The sequence below is a fragment of the Cupressus sempervirens genome, chromosome 7 (assembly GCF_028749045.1).
Source record: "Cupressus sempervirens isolate cs-2001-9-10 chromosome 7, ASM2874904v1, whole genome shotgun sequence".
NCBI lineage: Eukaryota > Viridiplantae > Streptophyta > Pinopsida > Cupressales > Cupressaceae > Cupressus > Cupressus sempervirens.
The window spans coordinates 571,775,821-571,791,295 of record NC_143124.1 but is presented as its reverse complement, the minus strand read 5'-3'; the positions used below and the strand labels follow the sequence as shown (position 1 = coordinate 571,791,295).

General features: G+C 33.8%; 1 protein-coding gene across 4 annotated transcripts in view; it reads right to left on the bottom strand.

Moving 5' to 3' along the window:
* The window catches only part of LOC149548037 (uncharacterized), a 284,910-nt gene that overhangs the window by 251,517 nt on the left and 17,918 nt on the right, over nt 1–15,475 (bottom strand). For 2 of the 4 annotated variants that reach the window (XM_089792058.1, XM_089792060.1), the window contains exon 3: nt 9,058–9,252. The exons of 1 other annotated variant lie outside the window; for it this stretch is intronic. In XM_089792058.1, the coding sequence (XP_089648184.1) occupies nt 9,058–9,252 (195 nt within the window). The remainder of the gene's footprint in view (nt 1–9,057; nt 9,253–15,475) is intronic. One more of the 4 variants, XM_089792059.1, reaches the window with a different exon arrangement.

Sequence of the window (15,475 nt, the reverse complement as noted above, 5' to 3'; positions counted from 1 at the left end):
AATGCCCTCTAAACAGCAGTGACTCTAGTAATGGCGAAGAAGAAAAATATTCAAAGAAAAAAGATAAAAAGCAAACTAAGAACAATCATAAGAAAAATAAGTTTCACAAACACAAAAAGAATCTATACTCGAAGAAAGAAAGTAGCTCATTTGAAGAGAGCAATGATGAATACCAAAGTGATGATACAGAAGATGAGATACTATTTTGGCCATGACTAGCAAGCAATAAGAAGGAGATATTAATGAGGCATGCAGCGAGGACGAAGTTGTTGATGAGGCAAGTTGTGAAGATGAAGAAGTTGATGAGTCATCTAGCGATGAAGAAGATGTTGATGTCATGGAAGAGTTACATTATGCATACAAACATAATACAAAATTGAAAGAGAGAGTCACTAAATACAAGATGCAAATCAAAGAATTAAAGACTCAACTAGAAGAATCCAAAGAAGTTGAGAACGATGAAGAGGAGTGTGGCAAACTAAGACAAGAAATTGAAAAGCTGAGAATGGACCTAGACAAAAGCAATACCAAATTCAATAATAATCTTAAATTTGAAAAGAGCTCTGAAATTCTATCTAATATACAAGACGGAGTAGGTTATTAAGGAAAGTCGAGCAATCAAGATCATACATTTAAAGGCTTTGTCAAACAAGGAAGTAATACAACATATCCATTCACAAAATTTAAAGGAATTGAATTTAAAGAGAATTTTAGAAAGCAAGGATATACACCTAGCTTCTATGGATATTGTTACTCATGCAACTACTTTGGTCACAAAGCGAGAGAAAGCATAAATCAGATGCGATATTCTCATGGATGGAGAAGCATAAATTATAATCCATATTCTATTTTATGTTATAAGTGCAATAACTATGGACACATAGAAAAACATTGTAGACTTGATGGTGGAGAAACTCAAAAAGATATCAAGAAACAGGATGACAAAGATGATCACAATGGAAGAACTATAAAAGTTTGGAGAAGGAAGATAACTCAAAAGGAAGGAGAAACTAGTGCAAGTGCAACTTGCAATTCATACACCTCTTAAATTGAGAGGTGATGCATGAACTCAAGGGGAGATACATATGAGATTACGCATTAGCCCCTTAGAGAAGTAAAAGAGATGATAAAGATAAGTTGTCGTATTGAAGATTACATTAAGGAGTTCAAAAGGCAGATTGTTTTGATGTCAAAGTTCACAGGAGGAGCCTTCAAGAGGAAGATGCAGTGATGGTAGCGCTAGAACATGAAAAACCATTGATGAATCGTTCTTAAGGGGGGGTACAAGTGAACCTTCACAAGGAGAGCAACTAATGCCTTGTTTTGATACTTGCCCTTTGCCATTGATGTCAAAGGGGGAGAGACAAAGAAAGGATGAGAGTCAAAAGAAATCAGGAAATATTGCCATCAATGACAAAGGGGAGATTGATGGACATATTGTCATTGATGTCAAAGGATGAACAGAACTATAAGAATCATCAGATATGACGTGAAAAAGTCTAAACTGTAAGGCAAATATGAAGCTATCACCATACCACTTACTACATTGGCTAAGTATAAACATTGGATAGTAACATGGATGGAGCAATAGATATACAACGTTACATCCCAAAAAGTATGCAATGAATATAGTATAGGGGCAAACATAGTCAACCATATATACACATAGTATTCATCCTTTTTGCAACAAAAAGTATAACAGCAGGTTCAAAATGATTGCTTCAGCAGTTGACTTTAGTGAAGACAGTGAGATGTTTTTGGAATCAAATAAATGTATGTTAAAACAATGACTATTCATTAGAGGCAGCAGGAAAGACAGATCTAATAAAATTAATCAAACAGCTAATTAATATTACTACTCGAATCAGAAGTCACACATGGAGTGCACTGAAAATAGCAAAACAAGATATGGATGACATAAACATTCATCCAGCAAAGACAGTGATGTATAAAGCAGTTACATGCTACAGATGTGACAATGTTGACCACAAGAAGACAAGCAACAACGGAACTCATACAAAATTATTAAACGAATAGCCCATCAATTAAAGAAATAAATTAGTTATGGCTGCAGCAATCCTTCAGAAGTTCCAGTCAGCATATGCAACACATAAGACAAAAAGCTGCGATACATATATTGAGTTCACTGGTGATACGTGTGCCCACGTCACAAAACATGGATATGCAAAGCAGAAATAGTATCTGATTAGGATGAGGCCATGTTTTTATTGAAGAAGATATATGCAACTATGGTTGTAAATTCAATCCCCAAAACATAGGCGGCAATTATAGAAAGATGAGAAACAGCGATACTAAAGAGCACACAATTATACTGAGAGGGGGGGTGAATCAATATAACAACAAATTTTGTCAATTTAAAACTTATACCCAAACAATTAACTTCAAATGTTGAAATGAACAATTATGCACATGAACACAATGACACAAAGATTTACGTGGAAATCCAATGCGAGAAAAAACCAGGAAAAATAAATGTTTTTATATAAACTTGTTCTTTTACAATAGATTTGTAGGCTCCAACCTACTTGAGGCTCTGACTTCATTGTTTTATGAGCACCGACTCACTAGAAGCTCCAACTCCCACACTTCGTAGGCTCTGACCTATTGGAAGCACCAACTCCCCACTGCTTGTCTTCAAGAGCACCAACCCACCGCACACAAATTGTTCTTCCACCTTGACACTATGTTGCTTGTCTTCAACTAGTGATGGATACTTTTATTTCACAAGTCATCTTCAATAGATCTGATTTATATGTATATACTTTAAATATACAATCTTATCTGAAGATATCTTCCTTAAGAATGAGCTGCAATCCCCTTTGTTTTTCTTTAATGATCTAATATATTTTCTTCTTATTCTTCTAACTCCACATACCTTTTCTTTTATTTCTGACATATATATAAATCTGTTTTTATATATATTTCTTTAATTCATTTCTTATTTGCTCCTTTATTTCACCCTTTTTACACACTCTTCAACTTCTCCCTTTACACTTCCACTCTTCTATTTTACCACTGACTTCTCATATCTTCTAAACTGCTCCTTCACTTCTCACTTTATCTTATTTCTCTATGTCACACCTTATTTATATTTGATTTGATAAGAGATATGACTATTCAACATTAAGAGTTGTATCTCTTTTACTATAAATGCCACCTATTCAAAACTAAAAAACAATTGGTAAATATCGGTTAAAAATCTTCTTTGCATAGACTTCTTTAATCAACTCAATGTACTCAGCGGGGATCATTTTGTTCCTTTTATAAATCGAAGACTTTCATGTATTCGCCCACCGCATACTCAGCGGCACACTTAAATGCTTCTCCTTTTTATTTGAAATTGAGATGTTTGCTTCCATCATGGATATTTAAATCCGACACTCGTTTATTCCATGCCTCCTGAAATAATCGCCATCTTCCTTATGTGCTGACTCAGGTCTTTGTTATCACTGACCTGCTCATTAAATTTCCACGGTGCCTCTGTAATCATCATATAATACTTTGCTCGTATATGTGATCGCTGACTATAATCTTCATTCTCGCTCCAATCGTTTATCACAGTTTTTCAAAGACCAATTGCAGATGATATTTTTTGTCTTGATAAATTCTTTTTCTATTGAATAAATTACTATCATCGCATTTTCAGATGCAACTATTATTATTGCCCATGTATATCTGCAATTGCCTGAAGATGTCCATTATTATCAATGTGTAATCATTTCTTAGCATAGGTTCACTGGCGGGTACTATTCTTTAGCACTTCTGTCTGATCTTTTATGCAAATATATAAAAAACTCATTTCTTAGGGCCTTCTCCGAAATATATCGGGCTTCATTCATTACCGTTAGTTGATAACTTTATTGACAACATGTGTTATTGCCTTAAATCTCCATGGTCTGCGGTTTGGTTTCATTCATATTATCATGCCTCTATTATGCTAAGTATATTGCTTCTGAATATATCATGCCAAGTTTTACTTTCAATGTTTCTATATTGAATACAGTGAAGCTTATCTCTTGCCACTGCTTTCATAATAGGTTCAAACATGTTTGATTCTTCATACTAAATATTCAATTCATCATTCGTTATTTCGTTTCTTTTATTTCTTCATTTGGTCTATCTGCTGCTTTATTTGTTCCTCTACATATAGATGTCTTCCATAAGATCTTCAAATTCTACGTTGACTCTTGTGAGTATTGGTATAGTATCGATGGCTACTATAAAGACTTGTGATTATATAGTGATATCCACTTCTGCCCATTTGATGATACTGGATCTATGTATTGCTTTCCGTATTCTTTGATGACATCTTTCTCTGAAAACACTGTTCTATATTTCTTGTATATACTGCTCTGTCTTGCTGCTGCACATCATATGGATGATGAATTCAATTACATGCCGTCTGTCCATATATTAATATTTCAATATTTCAAAAACCACTGGACCATCGCGTTCTGCTTCTAACAGTTCTTGAGACTGAGAGACTCTAACTTCCTCAATCTCATTACCTTGTACAAACTCTTCATTGAATGATTTATCAATTGGGTAGTAATCACATCAGTATTACACATTATTTAAATAGCTCAAAATCATCACTTCTCTGTGATATGTTCATGACAGTACTTTCAATGTTTATGGTGAATAGTCTCTTCCATGTTAAGTGTCACACCTTTGAATATAGTGATGTTAATGTCGTCTATCACTATAATATTAATCTACTCCTTAATTTGACTTCAATGATGACTTCTTCATACCTTTGACATTGATGATGCTTACAGTCAATGCTTACAGTTTATCATATGGAATACAATACTCACATCAGATACAAATATTTCTCAGCATAGCATAGAATTAAGAGTACTCTAGCGAAAGTAAAAAGAACCGATACTTGGATATATTGCTGCATAGAAAGCCCGATAAACGACGCCATGTTATATTCAAAGGCAAATCAACTAAGGCAAGTTTTGATAGATATCTGCCATGTCACCATGAGATATTGAGTTGGAATTAAAAAGGGTTGCCATCAAAGAGTCAAAACATATGATATATATTCTTCATGTATAAAGAACATTTCCATAAATAGTGAAGCTGATAATACTATCGTAGGGGAATGAAAACATATGTAAATATGACCATGTTAAGAGTTTGTGTACTCGGAGCAACTTAAATTCGGGCAATGGAAGTCAGTGATGATTATACAAACGCAATGCCCTAAATGTAAACAATGCCAAAAACATAATAAGATCAAAGCCACAAGCAAGACTCGGAAATATATGGCAAAATACGGCAAATATTCAAATGAAAGTCAGTGACATCATTAAAAGTAATCTGACTATAAAAAGATCCTATGACCATAGGCATGGTGGACGGAACCATCAAAGGTAGGATGGAGCAGACTCAAGGCATGGTGCCGATAAAGATAAACAATGAATCTTAAGCGAGTCTTCTGTGGGCATAAAGTTTTTGTATGGAGACTTCAGATATTCATAAAAGGTGAGGGCCTAATATATTTTACAAGAGGCGTGGCTTCAGACAATAGGGCACCGGCTATGGTGCAACTTACTTGCACCAGGATGCTATTACCGATCATATATCATGCCATGCACACAATACACACTGCTCGAGGGAGAAGGTGAATGAATGAATGAATGCTTTTTAATGACGTCCACCAGACCAAAGCAGTCTAAGGGACCAAAGAACAACCACACTAGATAATTTCCAAAATCCTTTCCATTTCTAATCTTTTGGTATGTATCTTAACCAAAAAACCAGCAGTCTGCTTTATCTTATCCCCTTCAAATAAACTATGCATGTTGTCTACCCTCAAGATGACATCATAGAGAGATCAAATATATAATCAAATTAAAAATTTGATATATGTGTGTATAAATATCCATGTGAAGAAAATACATAGTATATGTTATTGAAGACGAGCTTCAGGAATTTGAAGAGTTCAAATAAATTTATACAGATATATAGTAGAGGAGTATAAAAATAAAGAATGGTTTAATCATCCATCACCGGTTGAAATAGCAACATCATCAAGGTGGAAGAACAGTTTGTGTGTAGTGGGTCGGTGCTCACGAAGATAACAAAGAGATTTGGAGCTTCCTGTAGGTCGAAGCCTGCGAAGTGTGGGAGTCAGAGCTTCCAGTGAGTCGGTGTTCATAAACATAGAGGTCATAGCCTCTAGTAGGTTGGAGCCTACAAACCAATTTGTAAAAGAACAATTTATATAAGAAAGCATTTATTTGTCGTGGTTTTCTCCTACATTGGATTCCCATGTAAATCTTTTGTTATTGTGTGCATGTGGATAATTATTCATTTCAACATTTGAAGTTAATTGTTTGGATAAAAGTTTTAAATTGGCAAATTCATTATTATACTGATTCAGCCCCCCCCCCCCAAGTATAATTGTGTGCTCTTCAATTGGTATCAGAGGCGGTTCCTTTAATAAAGCCTAACCACTTGAAGGTAGATCTAGAAGAGCACAACAGGCGAAATCTTTCAAAATAAAACACAAATGTTTGATGGGACGAACTCTGCCTTCTGGAGTATAAAAATGGAAACTTATCTAGCGGCTATTAGTTTCGATGTTTGGCAATCAGTTGTTGATGATTATACACCGCCACAAAACCCACCAATGGATACAATCGGAAAGAGAAAATGTGAAATAATGCCAAAGCAAAACATACAATTTTATGCAATCTTTCCGAATCAATATTCTCAAAGTTATACACTATAAATTGGCCAAGGATATTTGGGATAAATTGAAAAATGTTTATGGAGGACCTGTTAATGTAAAGAAATCCAAACTACAAACGCATCGGAAAATATTTGAAAGTTGCACCATGAAGGAAGATGAAAGTATAGCTTATTTTCTTGATCTAGTAGATGATGTTGTTAACTCTATGCAAGCTCTTGGTGAGGAAGTAAAAGAAAATCTTGTAGTAGAAAAGATTTTAAGATCGTTGACTATGAAGTTTAACTCTAAAGTATCCACAGTCGAAGAAAGAACAAATTTAAATACGTTGACAAAAGATGAATTGCATGGGATCCTTATACAGTGATGATACAAGATGTGATGCCTTGAATCTACACAATGCCAAAAACGTCATAAGATCGAAGCCACAAGCAAGAGTCAGCAAGATATGGCAAATATTCAAATGAAAGTCAGTGACTTCATTAAAAGTGTTCTGACTATAAAAAGAGAGATCCTATGACCATAGGCATGGTAGATGGAACCATCAAAGGTATGATGGAGCAAACTCAGGACATGGTGCCGATAAAGATAAACAATGAATATTAAGCAAGTCTTCTGTGTGCATAAAGTTTTGGTATGGAGACTTCAGAAATTCATAGCAAGTTGGGGCCCAATATATTTTACAAGAGGCGTGGCTTCAGACAAGCGTATTGTTGACAGCGATAATATTCAAGGGATATCATTTTATCGACAACTCAGATTGAACTAGAGTAAATGTTGTAAGGAAGCAAGTAAATTTGTACCAAGTCACCTTATGCCGTGGCATCAAAAAGTCCAAACCGATTCATGTCATATCGTGGACTTAGAAACACTATAAGACAAGGTTATAATAATCTGAAATAAACTTTGTTTATAAAATGGTGTGATTAAGGAAAAGTGTAATTAGTTTTGAGTGGTCACGTGTATTTGATTTTGAAATGTCACACCCTACCGTCCATAAGATACAAGTATAGAATGAATTATTAAAAAAAAAAAGATTGTGTACAACGAGAAAATAATGTAAGTAAATAGGGAGAACATAACAACATATTTGAAAAGAGAAGAAAGAGTATTGTGCAGATACAAGAATAAACGAGCGAGTGTAAAAGAGTGAGAAAAATATAGATATGAAATGAAGAATAAGTGAGAGAATTAAAAAGCAAATATATAATGAGATTAAAATATATATATATATATATATATATATATATATATATATATATATATATATATATATATATATATATATATATATATATATATATATATTATGTAGAATGAGAAAAATAACATAAGTAAAAAGAGAGAACATAACAACATATTTGAAAAGAGAAGAAAGTGTTTTGTGCAGATACAAGAATAAAAGAGTGAGTGTAAAAGAGTGAGTGTAAAGAGTGAGAAAAATATAGATATGAAATGAAGAATAAGTGAGAGAATTTAAATATATAATCAGATTAAAAATCTGATATATGTGTATATAAATATCTACGTGAACAAAATAAATAGTATATGCTATTGAAGACAAGCTTTAGGAAGTTGAAGAGTTCAAATAAATTTATGCAGATATATAGTAGAGGAGATATAAAAATAAAGAATGGTTTAATTGTCAATCATCAATTGAGTTAGCAACATCATCAAGATGGAAGAACAATTTGTGTGCAGTGGGTTGGTGCTCACGAACATAATAGAGGGAATTGGAGCTTCCTGTAGGTCAGAGCCTACGAAGTGTGGGAGTCTGAGCTTCCAATGAGTCAGTGCTCATAAACATAGAGGTCGTAGCCTTTAGTAGGTTGAAGCCTACAAACCAATTTGTAAAAAAACGCTTTATATAAGAAAGCATTTATTTGCCATTTTTTTCTCCCGCATTGGGTTTCCACGTAAATCTTGTGTTATTGTGTTCATGTGCATAATTGTTCACATTCATTATAATCGTGTAAATTGTGTTAAAGTTTTAAAATTGGCACATTCATTATTGTATTATTTCACCCCCCCCCCATCTCCCAGTATAATTGTGTGCTCTTCAATATATATATATATATATACACACACACACACATTAACAACTACCGAACCCAAACCCCATTTCATATTTCTTCTATACTCGCAAACTGAGTTCAGGTTCTCCAACCCAAACTTGAACCACCTACTCATAAGAATCAGATTTTTTTTATTACAAACTATACAAAATACTTGAACATAAGAAAAAATATATATTAAATAACGAATTTTCTGATGAATACATAGAATCATTTAAGCATTTTGCATAATTTCATTCACATAAAACAATGTCAAACCTGGGCAACCGATGCAGAACCTACAGGAATTGTCTCAAACATTTCAAACACTTCGTTAGGTTTCTTTCCAAGTTCCTTCTCCAATACACGTTGCATAGCCTCAAAAGGAGTAGGGGGTGCATTATCACAAAGTGTAACCAATTTTTTAACCCATGCATCTGGGGCAAGATCTGGTTTGCCAAGGATTTGAGCAGCCTGAATTAAGACAGGTTGTTGGTAAACAATAATATACTATTTCAGACATTATCATTAATCAAAATGCAATAACTCAGATAAAATGCATGCAAATATATTATAAACTTGTGAAAATAGCACTTAACTCAAGTGAAGTAATGAGGCATATGAAATTTCTATTCATGATTAACACAATAAGTGATTTAGAGTAAAGGTGCTTTGGAACAACGGAATATGTTTATAAAAAGAATCTAACACTACACAAAAGTAGGATGAGTCATAGGAAAAACAGCCGGACCAACCAATATCCTTCTAGCAATAAGCTTAAATTCAACCAAAAAAATTGCCCAAAGCAATCTGGTTTTTACACGAGAATTGTGTAGCCAAATAAATAAAAGTCACGGAAAACAAAACACCATATTCCAAAATCTTCTACAGTAATGAAATCATTACAGTAGATAAGATAGGTCAAAGGAAAAAATATCTTGCCACCAAACACCATACCACATTATATTAAATCAAGTAGGTATCTAGAAATGTATGTTGAAAATGGCAGGTAGTGGATTTGCTTGAAAGCAAATGAAGTCTAGCTAAAGTCATGAGATGTAGGAGTAAAACAAGACAGGCATCTGAGTTATACTGACAATTTTAAATACTGACACATGAAATCACAATGCATTAAAAATCACATCACAATCATCAGTATATTTTTTCCAGATTCAGTTGTGTTGAAAAAAATTTGATTGGCATCTCGAATCACACTCTGTGATTCATCATCAGGATGAGCAAAATAAAGCATGAGGAATGAAGTAAAATTATACTGATGATTATAATGGATTGTGGAAATCGCTTCTCTTTGATTATATCACAATATCAATCATACTTTCCTGTCAATTCATGAATGAAACAAGAGCTCTCAAAGTGATACTACTTCACTAACACATAATCAAAAGAAATTGGTAGAGAATATCCAGAAGTGGAAAACACAGTGGAGTCTCACCCATGATAGATACCTTACAGACTACAGACAAATCAAAGTTCAAATATGAAATGCAGAAATTCTAAGAGTGGAATTCAAAGGGCAGTATCAAGTTGTCAAAAAGACACTATATGTCATCGTTCAGATACCCACGAACACCATAAATAGCACAATCGTTTTCAGCCTTGTATTCGCAGTTGTCACTCAGTTTCCCCAACTGTACTACACTACATTTCATACACACAGACACCAGCTTCAAAATAAGTGACATCATATGTACCATTGGAATTTTGTGAAAAACCTTTCAGGGATGGACGAAAAAATGCTAAGCTTCTTAACAGGTCACAGAAACAAATTTGTAAATGCATTCTCAATTATTCTTTTTAATGTCCTACCCCAGTTTGCCACTACAATTTTTTTCCCTTCACCTCTGAGGTAATTCTGTAAAACAATTTGTATGCAACCCTCGACAAATAATAAACTGAAATGTTTAAGGAGATTCTGATTTGTATAGAGGTTTATCTTTCACTGTTTGTTATTTGATTTTGATTTCAATATACAAATTTGTTCTTGAATACAAGTTCACAAGTTAACCAAATCAACTAGCAATACCAAAACAAGAAAAGTAGTTATAAGAATAATAACACTGAAACAACCAGATCTGACCTTCATCTGATGAAATGAACCTTGCATGGGGCTGGTATGAAGAGCACACAATTATACTAAGAAGGGGGGTGAATCAGTATAATAAGAAATTTGTCAATTTAAAACTTCAATCCAAACAATTAGCTTTGAAATGAACAATTATGCACATGAACATAAATACACAATAATTTATGTGGAAACTTAATATGGGAGAAAACCACAGCAAATAAATGTTTTCTTAATATGGGAGAAAACCACAGCAAATAAATGTTTTCTTATATAAATTGTTCTTTTACAATATTTTGTAGGCTACAACCTACCAGAGGCTCCAGCCTCTTTGTTTATGAGCACCGACTCGCTAGAAACTCCAACTACCACACTTCGCAAGCTCCGACCCATTGGAAGCACCAACAAATTTGGATTGATGGCCCTATGAGATACAGTAACATTTGAAGTCATTCTTCCCTTGGCATTGATCTGGCACATCTGGCAATAACATCGCAATTTTTGAGATCCTTGCTTTAATCTAATTGGCTATAGCTTTCAGCATTAAAAATTGTTCTTCCCATTTAAGATCGATGTAATTCAAGCATGCAAATGTACCAACAATTTAACCATAAAAGCTCCTTTTGGTACACAATAAACAATGATATTGATTGATAGCGACAATGATCTTTTCTTCATGTTGTTGTGGTTTCAACAAGTAAACCTGACCTTGCCAAGTAAGTTGTTTTTCCTGAGAAACAGTTACATTTTGAGGTACCTTATCATAACACTATGTAAGACCATTGAGCCTTTCACAGTCATTCATATTTATATGATACTAATTTCACATTAAGTTGTGTTCGGCGATCTGTAAGTAATGCCCCGATAACATTACAGACCCTGAGATTGTAATGAGAATGTAATCAAGATATTATCATCAATTACTTCTCACAATACTCCAACGATCATATAACCCTTGTAAAACTTGTTTGTAGATGATCACTGTCACTCCTTATCATTTGTATTTGATCTGGTGTTTTCAGAAGGTTCTATTTGGGCGTTGAAGATTTAATTCCATTTCAGGTAGAGTACTGCCACAAACAAAATATGCATCCCTTAGCAAGTATATTATTCCACGATCAAATATAGGTAACTCCATCAATTTCGATTCTTGTATGAAAATTAGTATTACTCTTCCAAGATTATAACGTGCTCTGATACCATGTTAAAATCAGAGATTGCTGCAAATGAAATAATATTGCTTGTGATTTCTCTGTATATTTCAAATGCAGCAATATCTCTCACATTTAATTGGGAATAAGGTTATGAAGAGACAGACATGTCCCTCGAAGGGACATGTCTATTCATTAATCACATAATTAATATAATAACATATATATACATATAAAATAACCTTATATATAATGAGCACATTATATCTCATATATAATTATTCATAGGTTTCTCTAACTAAAGCTAGAAAACATTAACATATTTGAACCGCGTCTTCATCCACCCAAGACAAGAACACTAGAAACATGAAGCTTTGGCAAAAATTCACATCGTAGCTCAAATCATAGCAACCATACTTTCTGCTGCAGATATTACATTAAGATCTGCCTCTTTCATTCCTATTCCATACTAATTTCTTTGCTGCTACAAATATCTGGTGTTCATGATCGACCAAGTCGCAAGCTATTGAGATGGGCTAGCCACTGTTGTAATATTTCCACATAAAGGACCTCTGGCAATGTCTTCCTACCACTTGGAGAATGGTTTAACTCACCCAGATTTTATAAATTTAATATTTCCTAGTTGTAGTCATCCCAATAATTATTGCAGCACAAATTAATCCAATACAAGACTCCTGAAGGATTTACCAATCTCAAGGTTTTCAACGAAAATATTGGAGCTTAAATCTTCAATTATTTATTCCAGAGATAACAAGATGTTATCTACAACTATGTTCAGATCGAACCCTTGACTATACCCAATAGGAAGGAAGGTTTGATGCTCTGATGCCACTGTAATATCCCGAAAGGATGTTATCCCAAATTTACTCACAAATAATTTTCAGAATATAAACATATATCTTTTGCAAATAAACCAGTAGAAATAACCAGCAATGAACCAGTAAATGTTCATTAAAATATCTCAAATCACATAATTGCATCATATATCAGCAATACAATAACCAGTTATCAAAAATCAATCTTAAATACAGATTTGCAGTCGGATTGGAAAACTGAGAGAGCACTTGTAAGCACACATGAGACACTTGATGTGATGTCTTCACGGACAATGAGGTTACATCCATTGTCTAATGGCATGCGGGTTTTCGTCCTCATGCTAGATGAAAGATGAAGCTTCCAAACAGCTCTCAAAGAGAGACTGAAATTTGAATCATAAATCAAGCATGCCCAAAACGAACTCTCTTCCTTCTTTATGCTCAAAAACGGTGACCCTTCAATTTCATTCTCCTTCCCTTTCGTATTTTCCCTTCTTTGTCACCTTTAACCCACTTTATAATATTAAATTGACTCATACTATCGATTTGCTTTAAACTCTCATTAAGTGAAATTTAGCATTTTATGAGTTTAGCTTTCAGATTCCTAATGTTATAAAAGGGAAGGGGTAAGAAAAAAGCATCACTCTCAATGACATAACCATAATAGTCTTCATGGTTGCAATAACATCTTCTTTGTGTTCTTTCTTAATTATAACCATGAAATGTTGAAACATGCGAAGTACATAAGATTACTCCATCTGATTCCTACAAATGTTTATAGTATGGTAACCCTTTTAGAGAAATGATGACTCCTAATGTCCCCAAGAACACAACACTTGGTGAAGGTTTTGCAAATGGGGTTGCAAGCTTTGGGTTTAACCATGGAGGAAACTCTGTAGTTAAGCACGCTCAGGCTAGAGTAGTACTGGGATGGTTGACCTCTTGGGAAGTCCCGGTGCTTCACCCCTGTGAGCATCACCTAGATCCAATGAGTGCTAAGTGTTCCATTTATTCCCATGAGAGATGGATTCATGTTGAATCACTACTCATGAAACACGGGTCAATGAATTTGACTCAAAATCACACAATTAGATCCTGATAGCAATATCACAAGGTCCTTGAACTCAATCAAAATAGGATTGAATATTGAATGTTTGAATTGTATAGTACTTATAAAAAAGTGATTTGATGCTTGTAGGAAGGAAGTTATAGATTTTCTAACTTCAATAATAAAAAGACCAGTGCCTCTGCTCATCCGAGCAATAGAGTCAAGTTCAGTGAATTTTCACGTACAACATTATAATGTTCTTAAGCACTTGAACTGTCAACAATTAAATAATCAAGATGCAACAGATCAAATATATATGCAATCTTAAATTAGTCCAGATTGAACTTTAACTCCTCTAGTAGGGAGACAAACTGGACACAAATGCGGAAACAATTAAGTATTTCACACTATCTGTGATGATTGAATTTAAATGCTAAATGACCATGTCCACTTATCTGACATTTAAATTGTATACAGAATTCCAAAAAATAATTACAAAGGACAATTCATCTGCAGTTTAGATCTCCATGCCTTTAATAATAAACAAAAGACATTTTATTTTATTATAAAAAATAAAATAATAAAATTTATATTACTAAGTCATAATGTTGCTCCTTATCCCTCCACACAATAATAAATATAAAATACTTTCTCTTGAATATGAATCTGAATGTTTTTGAATCTGTCTTTTACAAATAGCATAACCCTTATTTATATTTTAGATATAAGGGAGACGTGACTTTTCAAGTGAAAAGTCATTTTATTTGGAAACACTTAATCACACATCTTTAGATTTATTTTGAAATTGCCGACACATAACCAAATTTTAATTTGTAAGATTATTAACCTTCATTATATTGTAAAATGCATCAGACCCCTTTATAATTGCACCCCGAACCCTTTTAAAAAGTTATGGTATCTTGACAAACTATAGCTGGACATTAATCCACCGCTTAATCACTTTGGCTTCTTGTGTTATATGTGTGATTCTCCCTTTGGTGGTATAGTCTGCAATTCTAGCACTTGCAACTTCCAAAGAAAATTGGGTGCAGAAGGCATCGCATGTGTATGGAAGCCACTATTGAAATCACATCACCATGAAAATAATGTTCCAGACTTTGAAAAGTTTTTGTCCATACAAGATGTCGATAGTTGTTCCTGCATGATTAACATCTGGTATTGATATCAATATCGGGCTTCACATAATTCACGGCTTCTCCATTATCATGAAGTTTAACCTCCAAATTTCTTGGGAATAATGACATCCAATGTTGTAAAAACTCTATAGGGTATCGGGTATATAATCTCTGACAGTATGTTATTTGCTATTGGATAATCTTCATCTCAATCTCTTCAAGATGAAACTCAATAAATTCTCATATGTGTGAACTGTAACACGCACTTAATAGCATAATTGCCCTATCTAGTATCTTTTTTCAACAATGCCTTTTCCTTTTATATTGTCAGGTCCTTCCAAAACGTATCAAGTTGGATACTAATAATCATTGCATAAACATATGTGTTGATTATTGTTGTTTTACTCACACAAGTGCACTTGTCATCATATGATGGAGGATGA